Source organism: Triticum urartu, chromosome 6 (genome assembly GCF_003073215.2).
Source record: "Triticum urartu cultivar G1812 chromosome 6, Tu2.1, whole genome shotgun sequence".
Classification (NCBI taxonomy): domain Eukaryota; kingdom Viridiplantae; phylum Streptophyta; class Magnoliopsida; order Poales; family Poaceae; genus Triticum; species Triticum urartu.
Window position 1 is genome coordinate 363,837,202 of NC_053027.1, and position 24,814 is coordinate 363,862,015.

At 48.4% G+C, this 24,814-nt stretch overlaps 2 protein-coding genes across 2 annotated transcripts; one reads left to right on the plus strand and one right to left on the minus strand.

Moving 5' to 3' along the window:
* The first annotated feature begins 1,749 nt into the window (after positions 1–1,749).
* LOC125513517 lies at positions 1,750–10,059 on the plus strand. Its single transcript, XM_048678649.1, has 7 exons — positions 1,750–2,255; positions 2,624–2,683; positions 2,879–3,127; positions 3,465–3,541; positions 9,111–9,187; positions 9,276–9,408; positions 9,499–10,059. Exons 1-7 carry the CDS (start codon positions 1,847–1,849, stop codon positions 9,652–9,654), a joined length of 1,161 nt encoding a protein of 386 aa, XP_048534606.1. The 5' UTR covers positions 1,750–1,846; the 3' UTR covers positions 9,655–10,059.
* Positions 10,060–11,143: 1,084 nt separating this feature from the next.
* Positions 11,144–16,065, minus strand: LOC125516783 (leucine-rich repeat receptor protein kinase MSP1-like). Its single transcript, XM_048682098.1, has 2 exons — positions 15,976–16,065; positions 11,144–15,256 (listed from the first exon to the last, which is right to left on the minus strand). The coding sequence occupies exons 1-2, from the start codon at positions 16,063–16,065 to the stop codon at positions 11,378–11,380; spliced, it is 3,969 nt and encodes a 1,322-aa protein (XP_048538055.1). The 3' UTR covers positions 11,144–11,377.
* Positions 16,066–24,814: the final 8,749 nt, after the last annotated feature.

Genomic DNA, 24,814 nt, shown 5'->3' on the forward strand with positions numbered 1-24,814 from the left:
GCGCTTCCTCCCAGAGTAGGTGGGGGTGGAGGGGTATTTACAGCCTTCACCCAAAATCCAACCGTTACACACTTTTGACTCAGCTCGGTGACACCGGAGCAAAATCTCGTTGAGACCGACCTGTGTAAAAGATATGAATGTTTGGCTTTTTGGTGGGACCGAAGTGGAAATCTCAGACAGACCGAAATGTGATAACCTAGGCAGGACTTTGTTTCGATAGTTCCGATCAGTTCAACTCGGTGATTCCAAAATGAACAAATTGGCTTATAGAAACTTGGCCACAACAACTCGGTGAGACCGAAATTTTAGGATTTGGCTTTGGCAGTGTGTAGGATCAACTTGGTGGGTCCGGCATAAATCTTTTTAGTGGGACCGAGATGAAATTTTAGGGTTTGGACATATGTGATTTGGAGAAGGCGTTTGAGGATTTTTGGAGCAATATCACTAAGCACTTGAGTAATTGAGTCATGATCAAAACCGCATCCCCTTTTAATAGTATTGACTTTCCTATGGACTCAATGCGATCTTGGACCATTTAACAAAAAATGTAGAAAATGCAGAGTCTTGAGGCTTTGCCAATCCATGTCTTTAACATTTTGAGGGGTCCACAATCTCATGTCCTTGCCATGCCAATCATTGATCTTTTCTGAAATCTATTTTCAATAAGCATTAGATCAATGATATATCTGTTGTTATGAATTACCAAAACCATTTAGGGATTAGTTGCACTTTCAACGACCAAAGAGAAGAAGGCATGGAAAACTTTGTGGAAGGTCCAGGTTCCAGGCAAGGTTAGAGTGTTCCGTTGGCGTTTATCGAAACATTCGATCCCCACTAAAGATGTCAGGGCTCACCAGCGCATGACCAATTCGAGCGCGTGCGGCATCTGTGGAGCACCGGATTCGTGGAGGCATTCATTGGTCGATTACACAATGTCCAGGTGTACCTCGGCATTAGTTAATGAGGAGCTGGCACAAAAGATATCATCCACTACCCAACCGAATGCGAAGCAATGACTGTTCACGCGCATGGAAACATTGCCGCATGACCTCCTTGTAAAACTTTCTATTACTTTGTGGCTATATGGGCAGCTAAAAGGAAAGCTATTCATGAGGGCATCTTTCATAGCCCGCATGCGGTACAAGGCTTCATCAATCATTATATCGAAGATCTTGACATGATCAAGGAAGGAGGGTGGACTCTAATTCGAGCAGCGCTTGTTCCACCCAGTGTACCACCATCAAGACCAAGAGCTCCACCCCCGGAGTTCAGTAAGATCCATGTCATCGTGGGAGTCCAACTAGTAAAAAGAGGCTCGGCTGTAGCAGTATGCAGAGACAACAGAGGGAATTATTAGGGAAGCTCGGGATTGGTGATTGACGTTTCACATGATCCGACCACGTTTGAGGTGATCGCATATCGGGAGGCACTTGCGTTAGCAGCGGATCTGCATCTACAAAATGTCGCTATATCATCTGACTCACAACTAGCGGTGAATGCGGTAGCCTTAAGGGTTGAAGGAAAGCTATGAAGCTATTATCGACGAAATTAAATCCCAAGTAGCTTTTTTCACTTTTAACTTTTCTTTCGAATGTCGTGTTGTGAATTATGAAGCACATAAGTTAGCGAAGTATTCGGTATGCTTTTAGACTGGATCATGGGATCATGTTTGATTTGGCCAACCTCATGACCTAACTTGTATCCCATTTTATGTGGAGTTTGATGAATACAATTTTGTCTTACCACTAAAAAAATTCAGTCATACCGGACAGGCCTGACGACCGGCAGCGGGCGACGCCACGACGGTCACAGCGAAGCAGAGCAACCCACCTCCGTGACCGCACCAATGGCGTCCACCTCTTGCTCCTCGCCGCTCACCTCCACCGCGGCCCTCTCCGCCTCCCAGCCGGCTCCCCCCTCCTCTAAGCGCTTCCTCCCCTTCCCGTCCCGCCCGCCGCGCCCCGGGACCCGCCTCCGCGCGGGCTCCCTCAGGGAGTGGAGCGAGTTCGAGGACGCCGTCGAGAGCAAGGACCTCTCCCGCGCGCTCCGCTTCCTGCAGTCCGTGGAGCCCGCGTCTTATCCGGAAGCGGCCAGGAATGCGGCTACGCAGGTGGCTCTCCCCCTGTCGCCGGGGCGGGACTGGGAGGTGCTGGACACCTGCATCGACGCAGATGACATGCGGCTCGTCGGCCGGGCGTACCAGTTCCTCTCCGACCGCGGGGTCCTCGCCAACTTCGGCAAGTGCAAGAACATAGGTAAACGCCGATCTCTCGTTAATTGTCCCATTTTTTGCGTGATAATTGAATGGGTTTGAGGGCCATTTTATCCAAAATTAGTATCCCAGTTGCCAAACTGCCTTCAAATTTGTACTTGGTGTAGAATTCGGTTTGTTAGCTGTTAGCAATGTTCGATGAGGTCTGCGGGGTTCATGGTAAAATCCAGCATTCTAGCTTGTATAAGCTATGTAGAATGCGAAGCTGTGAACTGATCTGAAAGTGTTTCACTATACTGATTCAGTCAAGGAACGCCCTGAAATTTTGCACTTGGCTTGCTCTGTATTTACAGCAATGCACTGATAGTTTTCATTTAGGTCAAGAGATATTTTATACCCTTTTTGCTGCAGTTCTGGAGGGACCGAGAGAAGTTACGCCGACAATTTTAAAGGAGATGACAGGCCTGGAAGGTGAAAATTGAGGCAATATTCCCTTTCTTTCATCTGTGTTCTTCCTTATTCAAACATTGAAGTGGCATTCTTTTTCAAACTCATACTGCAACACTCCTTGTCTTACCAGTGGATATGTGAAATAGGATAATGCACCAATTTAGGACTTCACCTTCTTATGTAGCCCTTATCTTCTTCATGTTTTACTTTTCTCAGCTGCAAAGCTTGCACCAAAGAAGTGGGGTCTCTCAGGAAATTCTCGTTATGTTCTGGCTACTTTTTTTGGCGGTGCATCTTTTCTACTAACCCAAGGAGTGGATGTACGGCCTAACTTGGCTGCGATATTGGCGTTAGCAACCGGAGATGCACTTTTTCTTGGTGGTACTTGTGCTGCACAAATCTCATGTTTCTGGCCTCCATACAAGCGCAGAGTCCTTGTACATGAAGCCGGACATCTTCTTACTGGTATTTCTTTCCTTCAATGTCTCACACTGTTTTATGGTCTCAAGTCCTGTATCGATCCAACTTTGGGATGGTAGCTTTTATTTGTTAGTTTTGCAGTCTGCTATTTGCATTGTTCAGGATATCGGTAACTGGTACCATATCGGTCAGGTGACGATAAGGGATAATATAGGCGAATTGGCCAGTTAATTGGCCGATAAACCAGTTAATCGGCTATTCGGTGACCCACCGAGTAGCGATTAAGTGGCCAATATTTGGAACAATGGCTATTTGTATAGCATCTGACTTCTGAGACTAGTTTTTACCCTAACACATCTTACTTTCATGAACCTGTGTCTAGCTTATCTAATGGGCTGCCCCATACGAGGAGTCATCCTGGATCCTTTTGTGGCACTGCGGATGGGCATTCAAGGCCAGGTACCACCTTTACTATTTTTTTCTTTTATTATATGTATGTTGTGCTAGTTGTTTTTTTTATGTTTATTATCTGATGAAGTAGTGTAATTTCTGTCGTTTCAATACATCATCCCGCCTTCTCAAAATTTTGAGTTAAGTTTACTTACAAGTTACAAGTAACAAATGTTCTACTGCCATCACTAGCAAGTGGTGTGACTGAGTTCAATCTGCCCATGTTCCTGCATACATTATTAAGAAAGTATGCACAAGTATTTTGTTTTCAAGTTGGATTTAGATGCAGTTTTAGAAGTATTTGCTGATCTAGAAGGCTAATAAACCTCACCAAGTTGGTATGTAGTAGCCAAGACTAAAGAAATATGTCTTGTAAGAAGTGGCTGAGCTAGCCAGCCTTTGGAGCCTGGGCAAAGCCTAACTGTGGCTATGGTAGTTTTAAAAGAATAGGCCCCCGCCCCAGTTCCATTGACCACGAAACCAAATCGGTTCAGGTTTTACATCACCAGTCCACGGGGGAATAACAGAAGCGTTACCCCAGCAAAACAAAAGAAGTAAATAAAAAGTTCAGAGAACGTCTTGTACATCTATTAACCGTGTTACAAGGAGATAACAAAAGACATCCACACGACCAGAACCCCAGATTGCACTCAGATGTTGGGGACGACATGAAGCATCATCTCATTCTCCACGAATTTCAGCGAGGTGGCTTCCAGCCAGCGGCCCAGCGCACAAGACTGGCCATAGTACCTTCCCAGGCTTCAGAATTAGCATGCTGCGGCCATGGGAACTCCATCTTCAGAGACTCAGGATGGAACCGCTCTGTCTATCTGCTCTCTTGCACCCTCCGAGCACAGGAGCCGCCACTGAAAGAAATGCAGCAATTTTCCACCAACTCACCCGCATTCCGGACAAATATGTGCTGATTAAAGCAAATATGATTATGAAGCTTCCACAACCCCCATAACGTCATTTGCTACTTTATGGTTGTATTACTTATCCACAAACAGGCTCCAGCCTCAAAGTAAGTTAGCAATGCCTGGAAGTCCAGTGAAATGAGAAATCACTTTCCAAGCATGCATGCCTCAGCTTCAGAACAGAGTACACATGATACCGGAAAAGGCTTTTGCCCTGCTTTATATATAAAGCAAACCTCCGAAGCCACAAGGTCCAACAAAGGTCACACAGCAAACACACGCACCCACACCCCGCACACGAAGTAGCACAACACAAGGTACAAACAGGTTCTGCTGAGGGCACAACTCAACAAGCCCAAAAATGAAAAACAAGTGGCGGCACAGAATGTGAGGATCTAATCCGGCTCTGGTGGCGGAGGAGGAAGCGGCGGCGCCAAGCGGAGAGCCATCGCGTGAAGATCAGCGATGATGGTGGTGATGGCATCTCGGTCCCGGGGGCGGCTAAGCGGCCACCAAAGCTGCAAATAACCACACATTTTGAACACAACGTCAGTAGCACGTCCTAGAGGCACACGCTGGATCACAAGCTTATTTCAGACCGTCCACAGTGTCCAGGCAAGGACCCCAATAGTCAGCCACCTAGTGTGGCGGACAGCTGGCGGTGAAGCCTGGAGTTTGGCGAAGAGGTTGGGGAAGTTGTTGTGGCACCAACTACCACCCACCGCTTCGCGGAGGCAACTCCATAGGAATTGTGCGGATACGCAAGAGAAGATGTGTTTCGAGTCTTCTTCTGTCCCATAGAGCGGACACATCCCATCTCCCGGGCCATTCCGCTTGAGCACTTCCACACCGGAGGGGACCCGACCTCTGATCCATTGCCACAGGAAGATCCGGATTTTCAGCGGTAGACGGATCGACCAAATCACCACGAGAGGCTCAGGTCCGGGTGTCGTTGCGATGGCCTGGTACATGGATGTAGTGGAGAAGCTACTTGACGGCTCTAGATGCCATGAGAAGCGGTCGTTCGCGTGCTCCACGTTAGGCTCATGTAGGGCGATGCATGCTAGAAGGTCCTGCCAGGCGAGGAGGTCCGGGGGCCCGAAAGGCCGCCGGAACACGAGGCGCCCTAAGTCAATAAGGGCCACCTCGACAGAGATCCTAGGTTCGACCGCGATGGCGAACAAATCCGGGAAACGGGCCGCGAAAGGGCGGTCCCCGGCCCACCGGTCGAACCAGAAGAGGGTGGACGCTCCAGACCCCACCGAGATGGAGGTCCCGATGCGGAGGACCGGGAGCAACTATATTAGAGATTGCCAGAACTGAGAGCAACCAGACCACTGACAGAAGGCGAGCGGCTGGCCATGCAGGTATTTATTCTGAATCATGCGTAGACAAAGGCCCCCTTCCCCATTCGCAATCTGCCACAGCCAGCGAGTCAGCAGGGCAATGTTCATGCGTTTGGATGACATGATCCCAAGCCCGTCTTGATCCCGCGGTATCCACAGGTAGGTCGTGGGGAAGGCACCCAACTTGCAATTAAGGCGGTCAGCGATGCTTTGGCTCTCGGAGGGGGAGTAGCCCAACACCATAACCTTGCTCTTGTCAAAGTTAATCTTGAGCCCTGACATTTGTTGGAAGCAGAGGAGGAGGAACTTCAGGTTCGTGATGTCGTTCTCGGAGCCTTCCACCATGGTGATGGTGTCATCCGCATACTGTAGGACGGATACGCCATTCCCTCCCACCAGGTGCGGGACTATCCCGCGGAGGTGGCCCGCCTCTTTAGCCTTATCGAGGATGGAGGCGAGCGCATCGACCACCATGTTAAACAAGAACGGGGAAAGAGGATCGCCCTAACGCACCCCACAGAAGGTGGGGAAGTAGGGTCCAATCTCCTCGTTGATGTTAACGGCGGTCCGGCCCGAGGAGACCATCTGCATGACCCTGGTAACCCAACGATCATTGAAACCCTTCCGGAGGAAAACTTCCCGAAGGAAGGCCCAGCTGACCATGTCATAACCCTTGTGGAAGTCCAGCTTCAGGAAGACCGCCTTGAGGTGTTTGGAGCGAACTTCATGGAGAGCCTCATGGAAGACTAGGACTCCATCCAGGATATAGCGTCCCTGGATGAAGGCCGACTGGTCGGGGTGGGTGATGCGGTCCGCAAGAGGGTCACCCTATTGGCGTACCCCTTTGCCAGGATTCGGAAGATCACATTGATCACCGTGATCGGGCGGAACTGGCGAATGTCGAAGGCATCAGGCACCTTGTGGATGAGGGTGATAATCCCATAATTAAGGCGGGCTAGGTCGATGGAGCCCACAAAAAACTCCTCAAGAAGGGCCATGACCCCTTGCTTAATGACATTCCAGAAAGTCTGGAAGAACTTCACAGGGAGGCCATCTGGCCCCGGAGTGGACGTCAGGTTCATGCCCTTGATGGCAGCCCAGACCTCCTCCTCCGAGAACGGAGCCGTGAGGGCTGCATTATCTGCCGCGGAAACGCACATGTGCTCAGGCTAGATGTCGTGGGCCAGAGCAACTCCTCCCCGAGGGGAGGCTGAGAATAGGGCCTTATAGAAGCCGTCGACATGGGTCCGGATGTCCTCCAGTCGCCGCAGGAGGGTCTCACCGTCCCAAAGCAAGGGGATGGTGTTCGGGCGCCGCCGGCCATTGGCAATGGCCTGAAAATATGCCGTATTGGCGTCCCCCTTGAGGACCCAATTTTGTGTGCCCCGCAGACGCCAGTAGGCCTCCTCATCCGTATATATGACCATGAGCTGATCCTCAAGATCGTACCGGAGTAGCCACTCCTCCGAGGTAAGGCCCGTGGAGTCGGCCCGGAGGTCTAGGGCCTGGATGGAGTCGAGGAGGGATTTCTTTCATTCTCGCAGGTTCCGGCCAAGGTAGATCAGGCACATTCTGTCTTTTATTTAAATTGTCTCTATTTAGGAGCCTGGGAAAATGTGGATTTTTGGTGGGACAGCTTAGCTTCCAAACAGCAGGAACATGTACAGGCATAACTCCCTTAAAGTTGATGATAGTGTAAAATTAACTAGCAGAGTACATCCCTTTTGATTCAAACTTCCAGATAATAGCATCATCATACTCATTAATCTGAAGCGAATTAGCAATATGAATCACATCAAACTGTTTGTTGAGCCGATTCTGATCTACACATCTTCTAAAAGTATCTTTTATATTGCACCCAATCCTAGATGTCAGGGAAATATTATGCCCATACAACTCCTAGAATTGAATAGCAAGACTTGAGGTGCCAAACCAATGGTCTTCCAAGAACTTCACCTTTTTGACATTTCCAACCTTCCACTGATATCCCATCATACCAGCTTTTGCAGCCCATAAGACACCCTCCTCCAAAAGGGAGAGATATCATTGGTAGGACAGGCAAATAAGTTTGGGTCCTGAGTTCTATACTTGCAAAACAATTATCTGTTTCTAGAGTTTGTTGTCATTTAAATGGTACTCCCTCCGTCTCATAATGTAAGACGTTTTTTGACACTAGTGTAGTGTGAAAAAACGTCTTACATTATGGGACGGAGGGAGTATCTTTTAACCCAAGGTCTAGAAGACACATGCTCATATCTGTACCCCTAAACCACCAAATTATTGTTTTCCTGTATCAACAGATACCAATGGGCTCCAAATTCTTTTTTTCCTGTGTCAACAGATACCAATGGGTTGGATGATATTTATGATGGCTCATATCCAGAAGCAGTATGCCATCTGAGAATTTATGAGAGCTATAGCCCATTTTCAAGATACTTCATAGGGAATTTAATGATACTCATCATGTAAATAGGAATATTTGCTTACCAGGATTGAATAAGAACTAATTTCTCACTATCAATGACAGATTGCAAGTCCTCCTTTCTAAGTTTGTTATAGTGCAAGGGAACTCCAAGATACTTCATAGGAAATTCCCCTAATCTGCAACATAAGGTTTGGGCATAAGTTTGGCCTTAATCAGCATCGATGTTGATAGGCATAAGTTCACACTTGTGATGGATATTTGTTCCAAGCAAGAGAGGATCCGCTTAAGGATCATGGCAGATTTTTTTTTTCAAACCAGATATTAAACCATGCCTAGCAGATTTCATCAGCATTCTAGTGAACACTCAGTTACTAGGTTAAATAGTAAAGGAGAGATAGGGTTGACCAGCTTCAAAGAAGTTGCTATTGACCTTTATAGAGCAAGGATTGTATCAAATTCATCCATTTAGCACCAAAGCCCCTCTGGTGCATCATAGAATTAATAAATTCTCTATTTACTCTATCAGGCCTTCTCATAATCTAGCTTAAACATAGAACCAGATTGCTCGCTGTGTGCTACATCATGAATAATTTCATGTGCATTGCTATGGTAGTGAACTTTTGCCCAAACATTAGTCATCTTCAACCTCAAACACAGCACTGTTTCGACTAAAAAAAATGTTTCTAAGGGAGGCTTGCCAGCCGAGCCCAGCCAGCTGCCCAGGGTTGCCAGGAGGTGGCTCCGCCAGTGCTCGTAAGAGTAAGAATATAGGATTAGACTTCCTTGTTTTTCTTTGTGCAGATTGTGGCACAATGTGTCAAAAAATCCTTAAGGATCTGAGATATGCTTTTCATAGAGATCTCAAGATGTGTAATGTCACACCTCTGCAGGCAGGAACACAGTTCTGGGACGCAAAAATGGAGAAAGAACTTGGTGAGGGTCATCTGTCTAGTACAGCATTTGACAGGTATGTAACCAGGTGTTATGTTTCGATTTCGACACTTGGAGTTGTTGGACATCGTCTCTTCTGTACTGAAGCGAGATCGTAATTGCAGATACTGCATGATTCTGTTTGCTGGAATCGCCGCAGAAGCACTTGTATACGGGGAGGCAGAAGGAGGAGAAAATGACGAGAATTTATTCAGGAGTTTGTGTGTTCTGCTCGATCCTCCGCTTTCTGTCGCACAGGTCTATATTCTTCTTCTGATGTGTCTCTTCTTACCTTCGTCTTAATAAACCAAAAACAGTCCATGAGTATCTTTCGTTGCTTATCACCAGATGGCAAATAGAGCTCGCTGGTCAGTGATGCAGTCTTACAACCTCCTGAAGTGGCACAAGAAAGCACATAGAGCTGCCGTCAAAGCACTTGAAAGCGGACATGGTCTCAGCATCGTCATTAGGAGGATCGAAGAAGCCATCGCCTCCGACAGATAGCTGGGAATGTTGATATCTTACACGTATTCCTGCCGATAAGGTTTACTTACTGAGAGGTTTCAGCAATGCAAAGAAGTTGACGCACACAAGAAATCTTGCTACTTGCTGAGGCAAGAAGTGGAGTGAAGCTGGGACTGCACGCGCTCTTCAATGAAATCATAACCATAATATAGTATGGCTCGTCGATCCATTGATGTGGTTTAAGGAGGAAAAGGATCATCTGATGCATGTGTAGCCAGATGAGCTCCCGTGGAAATTTGCAAGCTGGGAAAAAGCTATGTGCTTGGTGTTGTTGCCAGTATGCCATAAATGTGCATATACATAGGAGATGTAAAGAAGTGATGATGATGAATATTTTTTTGTACGTTTGACAAATATAAACATAGGTAACAATAGATATACATATACTCCCTCCGTTCCTAAATATTTGTCTTTCTAGAGATTTCAACAAGTGACTACATACGGAGCAAAATGAGTGTATCTACACTCTAAAATATGTCTACATACATCCGTATATTGTAGTCTGTTTGAAATGTCTAGAAAGACAAATATTTAGGAACGGAGGGAGTACCTTTTTGTTTCAGTGCTTTTGACAGCTATCTGGTTGATTGGATGACCGATCGTTGTCTATGGCTTGATTCCATGCTCCAAACATGATATAATACTCGGATATGCAGAACTCACAACTCTATTAGAAAGTAGAATGACCAAGTTTTACAAGAACTTTCAAGTGGATGAGATCGATCGAGTGGTCTCAGTTGGAGATGGGATCGCACATGTTTATGGATTGAACGATATTCAAGCAGGAGAGACGGTGGAATTTGCCAGCGGTGTGAAAGTTTTTCTCTTTTGAGAGAAGCCCACATGCCACTCTTCTATCCCACCGTACCACGGTACCACAGAGGGTATCGGTGGCCTCGTGATCTCCATGAACAGAGATCACTACTAAAAAACTATAACTATAAGGACTCGAACCAGAATTTCGCCTCTGCCACTTTCAGTTCATTGTGTGGACAGAAACATTTGCAAAAGGACGCGTCACTCGAAGCAAACGGCTTCCATTTATGTTTGCTCGCTTGCCGATCGAAGCAGCTCTGGACTTCAGACTCAGGGAATAATACAACCTGCCAGTGCAAAGTCACAAAGACAAGTTCTGAATTATACCCCTCAGGTTCAGCATTGTACTAGTACTTGTTCTTGAAAACAGCATCTCAGCAACTCTAGACCCCTACGACATACATCCACGCATTTGACACAAGTGAAAGAAAACATTGCCTATTTGCACGTCCAGTATAATGTCTTGGAGCTGAACTCCTCTTTTTTTTTTCCTTTTTTTTTTTCGGGTTCTAGTAGTATATACAGTATGAAGCAACCAACACACCGCGTATGGAAACGCTCCCAGGCATTGCATATCCCGAGCTCGCCATACATATAAACTGCCAGATCAAGGAGACGGTGCATATATATCTTGTAACCAGCTAAAAACTCAAAAGAAGAGCCACAGCATTATTTGAGGATACATGTACGCAGCTTGATCAGCACTTCAGCAGCACCGTTGCTGCAGCGACTCGTCACATTCTCCAGATAACTGAAGCTTACTCCGCTGATACAAGCTTACAACGATTGGGCTATCGCCTTTCAGAAATGAAATGAAAAGAAGAAAGGTTATCTCTCGCAAAAAGGGTTTATCATTGGATCACATGTCCTCCCTGGAGAGAGCCTGTCACCACCGGAGGCCCGCTCTGGAGAGTGTCGTCGTCGCCGGAGGCGTGCTTTCCATCATCTGTGTCGCTTTCAGGCCCTTCACCACCTCCAGCATGGTCGGCCTCGCCCACGGGTCGTCAGCGGTGCAGCCCCGGGCGATGGCGAGCACGCGCGCCATCTGCTGCCTGCACGCGCCCGAAGCCGGCAGGAGGCAGGGATCGAACACCTCCTTCTCGCGGCGGCGCGCCACCATCCACTGCACCCAGCCGACGAGGCTTCCGCCGCCTTCATCCACCTCCTGCCCCGTTGGCTCCTGCCCGGTCAGCAGCTCTAGCATGACGACGCCGAAGCTGTAGACGTCGCCCCTTGCGGTGCATCGCATCGACAGCCCGTACTCCGGGGGGATGTAGCCGAGCGTGCCGGCGAGGTTGGTGCTGACATGGGTCTCGCACGCGCTGATGATCCTCGCGAGGCCGAAGTCGGAGACCCTCGGCTCCAGGTCCCAGTCCAGCAGGATGTTGCTCGATTTCATGTCCCGGTGGATGATATGGGGCACGAAGCCGTGGTGCAGGAACGCCAGGCCCTTGGCAGAGCCAAGGCATATCTTAAGACGGTCTGGCCATCCCAGCGAGTAGGCTGCGTCAGTCCGGTTCTTCCTCAGCCATGCCTCGAGGCACCCGTGCTCCATGTACTCGTAGATCAGGAACCGCTCATCGCCGGAAGCGCAGTAGCCAAGGAGGGGAACAAGGTTTGGGTGTTTCACCTTCCCAATGGTCTCTATCTCAGCTTGGAATTCACGGTTGTCCTGGAGCTGGTGGCCACCGTGCAGCCTCTTGACAGCAACTTGCCGGCCTCCGAAGAGTGCTGCCCTGTAGACAGTGCCAAAGCCACCGTCGCCTATGATGTGTAGATTACTGAAATTCTCAGTGGCTTTCAAGATATCATCTGCGGCGACCCTCATCAGTGAGTGCTCAAATGTCGCGAGGTTGATACTCAGAGGTTCCCGTGACTTCTTCCCTAGGAGTTTGCTCCTTAAGGTTTCCTCGGAGGTCACCATGGTCTTGCTCGCAGGTACAAGAGCCCACGAGGACCTTCTCTTCAATAGTCTCCGTCTCAAGTAAACCCCCAGAAGAACCAATAGAATGATAATGATCGTAATGCCACAGACGATTGCCGCTAGTGAAACTTGATAAGATGGATGAGCCGCCTTGTGATTGATGTTATTAGCAGCACAGTCCGCTAAGTTGTACGTGCCAACGATGTGGTTACCAGAGAAGTTGGCAAACACAAGGTTAAACATATCACATATACCACATGGGATGGTGCCACTGAAATCGTTGCTTGATAAGTCAAGATAGTTCAAAGTGGTAACATTGCAGACAGCTGAAGGCAGGCTCCCATTGAGGCTATTGCTGTGGATATCAAGAGAGGTCAGCCCTGTGAAGTTGGAGATAGACACATCGAGGCTCCCTGAGAAATGGTTATTGCTTGCATTGAACGTGTTCAGGGCACTCGCGGATCCTTCATCCCCATCGGGACAGGAGAATAGGATTTCTCCAGAGAGGTTGTTGTTACTGACATCCAGACGGCTTAGGTGATGGTTGCAGAGCAAAGACTGGGGTAGATTGCCAGTAAGCGTGTTACCCGACAAGTTCAGCTTATAAATTGCAGGAAGAATGTGGCCTATCTCAGCAGGAATGGATCCATTCAGGCGGTTATTAGACAGAGAAAGGCCCTGAAGTTGTACAGATGGCGCAGACCAAGGAAGCATATGTCCTACTAATGCATTGAAAGACAGGTCAATGGTTGCAAGACCCATCAGCTCGCCAAGCTCTGCAGGAATAGTTCCATTCAACAAGTTGCCTTGCAGGTATAGTTCCGCCACTACAGCACAATCCTTGATCGTTGTTGGGATCTGACCAGTCAATTGGTTGTATGACAGGTCAAGAAGTCGTTGGTGCTGATAAAATCTCAAATCAACGTGAGACGCGTGCGAGAATCCCACACAGATCTCGGAAGGGATAGTGCCTGACAGCTGATTATTAGACAAAGCCAAACTATTAAGCAGTGTCAAGCGTGATATCTCCCTTGGGATGTGTCCGGTCAGACTGTTATAGCTCAGGTCTAGCGTGACGAGGTTTGTGCAGTTGAAGAGCTCTACCGGGATGTTCCCAGACAACATATTGCAACGCAGAGACAATGTTATCAGACTCTTTAGAGTGCCGACCGACCGTGGAATTGGTCCTTCCAAGTAGTTATTGTCAATCCGCAGAATCTTCAAGTGGGAAAGTTCGGCAATGCTCTCAGGGATCATGCCGGTGAGGTTATTGTCACTGAGATAGAGTTCCTGAACAGTTGATGACTCCCAGAACTTGTCAGGCAGAGACCCCGTGAAATTGTTCTGGGTGAGATCCAGGCTTACTAGCGGTAGCTCAGCCAAGTATTCTGGTATCTCACTACAGAGCTGGTTAACTTGCAAACTCAGTATAGTGAGGTTCCTGCATCCTTTGAATGTCTCCTTGATACTCCCTGTCAGATTGTTACTATACAAGTTGAGTGACCGCAGAGAGATAGCTTGACACACCCCGGCAGGGATAGGGCCTGAGAGCAGGTTCTTTCCGGCAGAGAATTCAACCAAATGCTGCAAAGGCAGCAATGGCAGAGGCCCACTGAACATGTTGTTCACCAACGATATGGACTTAATATTCCCCCAGTTTTGAAGCCAATCTGGAATGTGACCCGACAGTCTGTTACCTTCCGCTTTAAAGCTGATAATAGCTTCTAACTCTGCAAGTTCTTCAGGGATAGAGCCAGTAAAATGATTGAAGGACAGGTCTATAACAGTAATCTTCTTGCAGTTACCAAGTTCTTTCGGTATGGCCCCAGTGAGCCCTGCACGAACTGCTAACAATTTAATTAGATTGCTCAGTTCACCGACAGATGTTGGGAGTTCAGCAGTGAAGTTGTTCCCTGATATATCAAGAGTCATCAAGCTTTCAAGACCACCGATTGACCGAGGTATGGCACCATTGAACTTGCAGTTGGAGAGTTTAAGCACTTTTAGCCGCTTCAGGTGACCAATCTCTTCTGGAATGCTTTCAGTGAAACCATTGTTCATTAAATTTATAACTTCCAGGTTTTCTAGTTGACCAATCTCCTCAGGAATTGGCCCAGTCAAACCGTTTGACGACAAAACAAGTCTCCTGAGGTTCACCAATGTGCCTATTCCAGGAAATATTGATCCAGTGAGGCTGTTATTGCTTGCGGCAAGGTATGAGAGCCGGGTCAGATTACTGAAAGCTGCCGGTAACGACCCACTGAATGTGTTCCTGTTAAGGTTCAGAAACTCCAGGTTCTGCAAGGTTCCCAGCTCTGGAGGAAGGCTTCCAGAGATGGAATTCATGGACATGGATAGCTTAGTGAGGTGCTGAAGCTGACCAATGGCAGGGCTCAGTTGTCCGGAAAGGCAGTTTTTGTCAAGCACCAGTTCTTTAAGCATCTTCAAGTCAAATAGTGAAACTGGTAGGGGGCCAGCGAGCTGATTATTGCTCAGGTCTAGGTACTGGAGCTGCCGCAAATTTCCCACAACTTCTGGGAGCTCACCATTGAACTGACATCCACTGACCTTTAACCGAACAAGCAACTGGAATGTCCCGATGCATGACGGAAAGGGGACATAGAGTGGCACATGGGACAGATCTATGGCCACAACCGCGTCTCCCGCACAAGTTATACCTGACCAGCTGCATGGAGGAGTTTTTGGATCAAACCAGTCATGGAGAAAGCCTTTCCCTTGAGGAATTGCATTCCTCAGAGCAAATAGATTCCTTTTATCAGATTCCGGCGATGCAGATATACGGATAATACAGAGAAGTTGGACCAACAGGTAGAGGCTATCCTGGAAAAGGAGGGGACAATCAAGAGTAAGTATCAGTGCTGAGGTAACAGAGTTTTGAACAATGACAATACATCAAACCAATAAATCTTGCAGGCAAACAAATGAAATAAGGTGCTAAAAAATATCCCCTCCGTTCCTAAATATAAGCCCTTTTAGAGATTCCAATACCAACTACATACAAAGCAAAATGAGTGAATTTACACTCTAAAATATGCCTATATACATCTGAATGTAGTCCTTATTGAAGTCTCTAAAAAGTCTTATATTTAGAAACGGAAGGAGCACTTGGCAGAAAAAACTAATCAGGGCATCTTCCATGAGCCAATAGACGATCGTGGATTCAACAAAGCAGAAGGTGATTCAACAAAGCTTAAGCTGGTGTTCTAGATTGGTATATACATATGCTAAATAAGAAATAAGAAATTACTATGTAAGATTAAGAGTCCCAGGCAAGGGGAATCTGGATACATGCCAATGTAATTCTAAATACCATCGCCAACTTCCAAAGAAATTGCACGTGCAAGATTGCTCTTGTACAAACTGTCCAGATATGTCATGCCATTTGCAACACTTACCTGAATATGCTACTCTGTCAGGGTCAAAATGTTCATTTTACATTTCACATTTGTAGCGAAATGCCCTTCCTTGGCTGTTGTTTTCACATCCACACACAGCCAATACATCGAACAGGTTGTGGGCGGCGGCGGACAATCCATCACAGCTCTTTCCTTCTCCCTCTTCTCCGGCAATGCTGCCCGGTTCTCTTTCACCTCGCAGCTGGGCTCACCGGCAATCGTCCGGCACGTCATGACGTTCCTCGCCGTCAGTCGTCACCCCCGACCCGAGGTGTTGGCCTCGACGGTCCTGGTGATCGCGGAGGCACCAGACGGGGAAAGGGAGCCGCCAGGGCCGGGGCGATGACGAGGGACAGGCAGAGGTCGGCGCGCGGCGAGGGGGCGACGGCGGGAACGGATAAGAGCGCGACGGGAAGCTGCAGCGTCGCGTCCCTCGAGCTACAGCGAGAGGCCTCCATCGATCTGCGGGCCGGCGGCGAACGGCCGGCTACTTGGCGTTTACGCAGTGCGGAATCCTGACCGGCGAAGCTCACGGTGAGCTATGGCGGCGGGTAGGGGTGGCGGTGGTGGTGGCGGGACTGGAACGCACAAACTTCTATCTTGGCGGTGGGTAGGGGGGTCACTGCTCCGCCGTGTTAAAATCATTTTAACTGTAAATTGGCTTTATATTTTTTGAGCAAATAAAATGGCTTTATATTGAAACGACCTCCAGAAGACCCGTATATACGGAAAGTTCACTCACTGAGGATGTGTCACTTGAACCTATACCTGGCCATGGGAAGCCCGGCCCGGCCAGCCTGACCCGAAAAAGCCCGACCTGGCCCGGCCTGGCGCTGCTCCCGGGCCGGGCTCGGGCCTAGATTTTGTGCCTGATAGCCGGGCCGGGCCAGGCCCGGGCCCGTCGTTTTTGCATTTTTCTGAAGGTCGGGCCGGGCTGGCCCGGAGCCCGACGGGCTTTTACATGTTTGGGCTGGGCTCGAGCCCAGAAAACAGGCCCGATGGCCGGCCGGACCGGGCTCGGGCCTGGGTTTTTTGCGTCAAGTTTGGCTAGGCCTGGCCCGAAGCCCGGCCCGGCCCGAGGTATGGCCAGGTATACTTCAACCCTGCCATTAGATTGATGTCTGGTTCTACAAATGGCTTTACATACAATTTAAGTTTAAGATCAACCACCACAGACATTACAACGCAACGCAGAGAGTGTGCCCTGAGCAAAACAACAAAGTCGCGTCTCGACCAACACCAGTCACCTCAAAGAGCAACAACTACAACCGGGCCTCCCTTCCTGACGCACCAACCACCCTAGAATGCCTAAAAGGAGATGGCGAGTGGATGGCGGGATTCAGATAGACCCAAGCAAGTTATCGTCTTTGACTCACCGGCAACGGCGTACATTGTGCCGATGAAGATCTACCTGGACCAGCGGCAAGCATAGAAGAGCCGCAACACAAAACCTCCAAACCATGTCTCCCCACACGAGGCTCTCAACAGTCACCATATCAGAGACACCGCCATCGCCGATCCGAAAAGGGGCCTAGGCTTTCGCCCGGAGACAACAACCCAAGCAAGAGGGCATGCCGACACACCTCCGCGACGCCTTGAAGGAGGGAAACGACACCCACAGGCGCCGTCGCCGCTAGCACCGGCCGAAGATGGGCAAAGATTTTCATCTGTAATGTCGCGCACTTCCAACCATCCCCACTGTATTGAGGCCACTGTCCATGTTGGGTTACTCCGCCACCGCCGCAGCACCTCGCCAATGTGATCAGAACGTCGTGGAACACCGACACACCGCACAACCTCCGTCACACAGCTCACCTTCCACCTCCGGCACGACCAAGACCCCGCAACACCAGAACAAATCTCGACCTCATGCAGTACCCAACCCACCAACTCCTGGCTGGCAGAAGCATAGCGGTTGCGGCTTAGAGCCCCAGATCCGGTCCAAGCCCTCTCCTTTAGCACCTGCGCCAGTGCCACCAGGAGGCCACCACCGCTCGTCCAAACACTGCAGCGAGGTCCGGCCGCTGCTCGCGCGGTAACACCTGGTCGAGAGTCGTTGTGCCTCTCTATGTCCGAGCGGCGTCGCCTCCGCCGTCACCCATGTCGGCTCCAATTGGACGGCACCCCCACGCCTGTGCTCCTCCACTATGCTCCACGTCGTGCACCGCCGCGCTCCGTCGTGCCTGCGCTCCTCACTGTGCCCCACTGCGCACCTCGCTGTGCCCCACACGTGCACCTCGCTATGCTCCGCCGCACCGGAAGAACTCACTCGCACTGCCCGCTTGACGCCCTCCCCCGCACGAGGAAGGCATGTCGGGGCGCGCCGACCACACTCGTCGACTTTGTGGGCCAGGCGCCGCCGCTGCCGTCGGCGGCGGTGGCAAGGGGATCTCATGGAGGCGGGGGCTTCTCGGCGCTAGGTTTGGCACCTCCAGAGCCTCCCGAGCGAGCGGCCCGGGAAGGGAAAGGGGATCAAACTGGATTTTTCTTACAAGTAAACAAATAGGATTGTCGCCCTGGAAGGCATGGTGTGCCCCCTCTACCATGAACCCCATGAAACTGTCGATCACCTGATCTTCCGGTGCATGTCTGCTTCGTGGTTCTAGAACTCGGTTGGGATTGTTGTTCTTGAAAAAGCGCCGAAGTGCAAAATCTCCACCTCATGTACGTGCCAACCGCTGTCAGCCCCGACACTACCAATGCCTTCACCATCTTGTGTTGTTGGCAACTCTAGAAGCACCACAATGGGGTGGTCTTGGGGTTTAGAGGCCTCACACCCTCTCTCTCCCTCTACTTTGGAAGGCATGCCGGGATGATGCTACTCTTGGCGCTCACATCTGTCGACTGCCTATCATCCTGAAGCAGGCGGCCGGATTGCTCGTTGCTCGCCTTCGGACCCCCCCCCCCCCCGATGCCTTTGATTTCTCTTTTTTCTCTTTGGGTGATTCCATTTACCTTCTTTGTAAACATTTGAGATCTGCCTCCTTTTGGAAATATATTCAGGTGGGAAATGCTCGGATCCCCCCCTCTCCCTCGGCTTTGATTTTTTCCTTACAAAAATAGAAAAGGAAAGCAAAACTGAAACAGAAAAGTTTGATCGGATTGTTTATCACTCACGAGCAACGAAATGGCATCACACCTAACCGGACAAAACTCTCAAATATCAACGCGTAGAGCCAAGCCAAGAGTGCACATGTCCCTTTCTCTCTCTCAAATAATAATAAGAAGAATGGTGCACATGCATATGCAATTAATCTACTTGAGACAAGGATCTTAATTCTTAAACCGAGTAGAGTATGTACCTTCCAAAGCATGACTCTGTGCTTGATCAATTCTCGAGAGCCGTGACAACAACTCAACTGTTTGAGCAACGAGAAGAGGAACGAGCGACCTCCTCCACACCACTGCGGCTTTACTTAGGGGCGCTGACCGGCGGCGGCGAGGAAGAGGATGGAGAAGGAAGGAGCGCCAGAGGTAGCGGATGGGAACGCCACCCGTGTCGCCCTTCGGGGGGGGGGGGGTAGAGGATTCCGAAGAATGTGCTTCCTATCCTCTGCACTCTATTCTTTCATCTTCACCACTGCAACCAGAGCAAGCCCAACTACACCAGATCTGGGTACCGCCAGAGCAGGCCAGAGCCTCCCGCCGCTAAATCCCTTGCTGCCCATACGACCAAGAGGTGCAACCACCACCGCCACCACGAAGCATGTCGGAAAGACAACCGTGCAGCACACCGCTGGATTGCTTGCCTTGGTACCCCCCCCTCCGATTTCTCTTTTTTTTTGTGATTCACTTTACCTTTGTTGTGAACATTTGAGGGCTGCCCCTTTTGGAAATATATCCAAGTGGCAAATTCCTGACCCCCTCTCCCCCACCCTCCGTGTTATTTATATTTTACAAAAATAGAAAAGAAAAGCAAAAATGAATTCGTCGCTGATGAGCAACGAAATGGCATCACGGTGTGTTGTGGGGCGTGACTTTGTACCGGATGCTGTTGATCATCGCTTTATATATAAAATAGGGCAAAAGTCTTTTTTGATAAATGGCATCACGGTTAACCGGACAAAGCTCTCGAGTTCAATGCACAGAGCCAAGCCAAGTGTGCACATGCCCCTCTCTCTCTCTAAAAAAGAAGAAGCAGTGTGCACATGCATATGTGATTAATCAACTTGAGGCAAGAATCTTAATTCTTAAACGGAGTAGAGTATGTACCTTCCAAAGCATGACTGAGCAACGAGAAGTGGAAACGGCCGAGCTGATCTCACCCGAAAAGAGAGGGGAAAGAAATCCTGAAAACAAGGGATCCAAAAGCAAGCACGGGCTGGACCATGCATGCAAGCAATTAATTAGTTAATGATATCCAAAAAAGCTGCCAAGCAGTTACCAATTGGCAACCACTCTAAAGGATAAAGATTTGTTTAAGACACATTTATATATGCCTTAGTTATCACACATCTAAATAACTCAATCAATTAAAAAAAGATAAAAAAATGCTTGCATGAATCTTAGCATAAAATTAATGTCATTGAACTTAGATGTGCAATATTTAGAACACATTTTGATATGCTTTAGCAAAACTAAAAAGGGTAATCATCATTCAAGAATAGCAAAAGGAGTAGAGTTACGGTAGCATTTACTGACACGTCGAGCTATTGCGGCCGCTCTCGGCCGGGGCGATATGCAACCAGGGCCCTTTCAATTTATTACTCCCTCTATTTTTATTTAGTCTGCATATTAGGTTTGACCGAAATCAAACTTTGTAAAGTTTGACCAAGTTTATAGAAAAATATATAAACATTTACCATAACAAATCTATATGATGTGAAAGTACATTCAATAATAAATCTAGTGGTATTGATTTTTTATTGTATATATTAATATTTTTGTTTATAAACTTAGTCAAAACTTACAAAGCTTGACTTTGACCAAAACTAATATGCGGACTATATAAAAACAGAGGGAGTACTAGATTTCGAAATATAGCAATAACTGGGCAAAATAATGTAGTACGGGATTGCAATCTTGAATAAATTTATTATAGGATTGAAAAAGATATGCCCCTTGGGTGTATACCTGCCGTGCATGCATGTCCCACAGAAGGCAAATTATATGTGAATACGAATAATAGTAGACTTCACGGCGATAGGACCAGCGCGTGATCGGTGTAACACACTTCAGGCATGCAGACCTCAGCGCGTCGCACACGTACGAGACTTGTCAAAATTCAAATGCCCCTGGCAATTCCAAACTCACTAGCTACTGTAGATGATATGTAATTCTTCTCTTGAGGATGTATAGATCGACCTGTAATTCCTTTTTTTATCTGTATATGTAATTCTGCTGGTACTGCAGATCTACATACAGGACAGGAGCGAGATCACACCATTCTGCACGATATGTAGCCCCGTCGGGATCGGCCTGGAGAGCTGGCGGAACAGCCGCGCATGATCGGCCGGAGCAGAGCAAGAGACGAACAAGGAAACAAACACGGCATCTCGACGTGGAAGGGCCATGCAGATATAGAAGGAAAATGGAAGAAGCGAGGGAGGAGGGAGGGACCGACAAGTCTTTGCTTACTCGCTCGATCGGTGACAGAGCCTCGCTCGATCGGGGTGCTGGCCACGTACCGCCGGCGATCGAGACGGACGGCGCCTCGATCGACTGTCCCCTGCGTGTTCGTACTGCCTTGGACTGTCCTGTGGTGAGAGCACGAGAGAGAGGCATGAGCGTGCAGCAAGAGAGAGGGCACGGAGAGACGGGAGGGCGCGCCATCTTGCTTTACCAGGTCTATCCCACGCGCGATGGGCGCGCTCGCCAACTCGCCGGCGACGTGTTCCAGGCGCGGCCACTCAGTCTCGGCGAGCTGGCGAGGAGAGGAGGAATGAAAGAGACAAATGACGGCGTTCCTGGGAGGGTGGCGGCGTATTTATATGGGTTTCGGCTAGGAACGGGAAAGAAAAGGGTGCATGCATGGTGGTAGTTGCCATCCCGGGCCTTCGCCTTGAATCCGCCGGCTACCTTCCATTTCTATTTGGCCTGCCACCTTGTGCTCCACCCCGCGTTGCTGCCGATCTTGTTTTTTTTTTTCAGTTGGGTTTCTCATCTTTTTGTCGGCCGTGTAGATCTCTGCTCTAGGAGTGGGTGGGTTCTTCCTTCTTTGTATCTGCCGGCGGCCAATACGGGGTTTGGATTCACGGTCTAGGGTCTAGGCTCGCCGAACCTCCACTATAGAAAGGGCGGGGTAGCGTGGCAGCGATTCAGATGTGACAAGTGAAGAGAGTCGACGTCAAGGCATGGAAGAACATGTGGCGCATGGCGGGGAGCAGGGCGCACGCACCAACTTCACTGAAGTGTTTGTGACGGACCAGGGACGGCGACCGGGTATGACTCACCTACATAGTAATGATATTAACAATGTTGCGAGTGGGACGGGGTTAGAGTGTGGTGTAAGATATATAAGTAGTAGGCATTAAATTTGATGGCTATAGACAAAACAAAACAGGGATGAGATCACCTTCTGTGAGTAGCGGATGCGGGGTTTTTGACCTGAGGGCAGTTGCCTTCGAAATGGCAGGGGGGAGCTTTGCCACGCAGACAGAAGGATTTCACGGACGTGCTGACGTGAAAAGTTGTGATTGGGAAAAAGAGGTGAAACGGACCCACCCCATAAAAATCAGGAGGGAGTTTAGCAGTAAGTTGGAAGGGGTTCGCTGCGGCCCCGTAAAGCACCGTGTGTGTAGTTTTTAAAAGGGGGGGGGGGGGGTTGCCGGGGGGGGGGGGGTTGCCTAGATGGTAGAGATTTAGAGCATCCCTTTTTTAAGGTAACTACGTGTTCATAATAACAAATCACGATTATAACATCACAATAGCACAATTCTAGATAAAGCGAGGACACATATCTCGGTATGACTGAAAAAGGGACACCCGCTAAAATTCAAAATACAACCAAGCCTTAGAGGGTCACTTCACAAAGAACAACCATCAACCGCCTCCGACCTCTGTCGTCGTTGAATCATCGCCAAATTGGAAGGAGACGAAGAACTTTCACACCCTGGTTTAGAGGAGCACCATCGCGACAAAAGCCGCTTTATGAGCCAATGAAATAATCCGTCGCAAGCGACAGAACCATATCCGATGTGGCACGTTGGCCGGGGAACATCCCCATGCTTCCTGCTAGACACCGTCACCACCTTCTTCATCAGATAAAGTCGAAAAACAACACAGGGGATGCATGTTGTCGACCACCAAGCCATTTGTTCCGCTGAGGTCATCACAGCAACAGTCAAAGAGAACGACAATTCCCGGACCAAACCAAAAGAAACCAATCTCGTTGATCCAAGCGACCATTGAGGAATACATGCCATCGACTCTTTGACGCCGCCACGAACAACGCCGTCGTCGCCAGTGGCAGAGCTTGGGACACATCTTAGGAGGGGCAAATGGGCTGGGGGGGGGGAACTAACATCAGGTTTAGGCTAGATTTCTATGAATCTATGGGCAATTACTTATGATAATATGAACAAATCTCCTGGGTAGGGGGGGGGGCGATGGCACAGCTTGATATCCACTAAGCTCCGCCACTGGTCGTCGCAACACCTTTATTTAGCAGTACGCCGCCGCTGTCACCATCAAAGCCGTTGTGCCACGAGACCTAGCCCTATCCTATCTACAAGCCGACGATGAGGCACTGGGGCTCCCCAACCCTCCCGCTGCCAGAGCAGCAGACAGAGGGAGGGAAAGACCACGGCCTCGCCACCGGCGCTGGAAGAAGGGAAATAGATCCTCCTTTTGTGCCGTGTAGGGAGCGCGAGGAAAGTGAGAGAAGAAACCGTCCCCGGTCTAGGGCATCCCCTTTGAGTGTGAAGATAGTGATAGATGGTTATAGTAACAGTAGTTCTTCATTGTGAAGATGACAAATGAGGGCCCACGAACATGTCAATGACACATTATGTTTTCTCTTTTTTTTGTTGCAATCGATGCATAGTGTTATTTGTGACAACCATTAATCGACAATTGCGATCTTTAAAATCGTTCCACAACATCAATAATTATAGTCGCAACACACATAACTTTTACTTCTATCTAAAATGGCATCCATTAATTACCTCCATTTTTAGAAGTATAGAGAGTAGTATTTTGATGTTGACATTAATTCACGAAATGGATACAAATTTAGAACACAACCTCATCATATAGACATATCTATTTACCATAATTCTATATATTTGACATATAATGCATAGAATTACGAGGCACAACATATAACTTTTAACTTCAATGGAACAATGTACATTATGTCATGGGTGATATGCTTAGTATTGTAATATGGTTTATCATGTTGATAGTATATAGTTTTCGTGTTTTACTTTTATAGTCCTTTAGATCCACACTAATATGTATGGTGATGGTGGTGATTGCAGAACAAGAATGATAATCTATGAAATCCACTCTTTGGTGTCTATGTGTGGTGGACATGTTGGAAATATGCCCTAGAGTCAAAAATAAAGTGGTTATTATTATATTTCCTTAATCATGATAAAGGTTTATTATTCATGCTAGAATTGTATCAACCAGAAACTTAAATACATGTATGGATACATAAACAAATACCGTGTCCCTAGTGAGCCTCTACTAGACTAGCTTGTTGATCAAAAGATGGTTAAGGTTTCCTGGGCATAGACATGAGTTGTCATTTGATAACGGGATCACATCATTAGGAGAATGATGTGATGGACAAGACCCATCCGTTAGCATAGCATATGATCGTTTAGTTTATTGCTACTGCTTTCTTAATGTCAAATACATATTCCTTCGACCTCGGGTTTATATGGGTTTCGGTGAGGAACGAGAAAGAAAAGGGTGGATGGTGGGGGTTGCCACCCCGAGCCTTCACCTTGAATCCGCCGGCTACCTTCCATTTTGGTTTGTCTTGCCACCTTGTGCTCCACACCGCGTTGTTGCCGATCTTGTTTTTTTTTCAGTT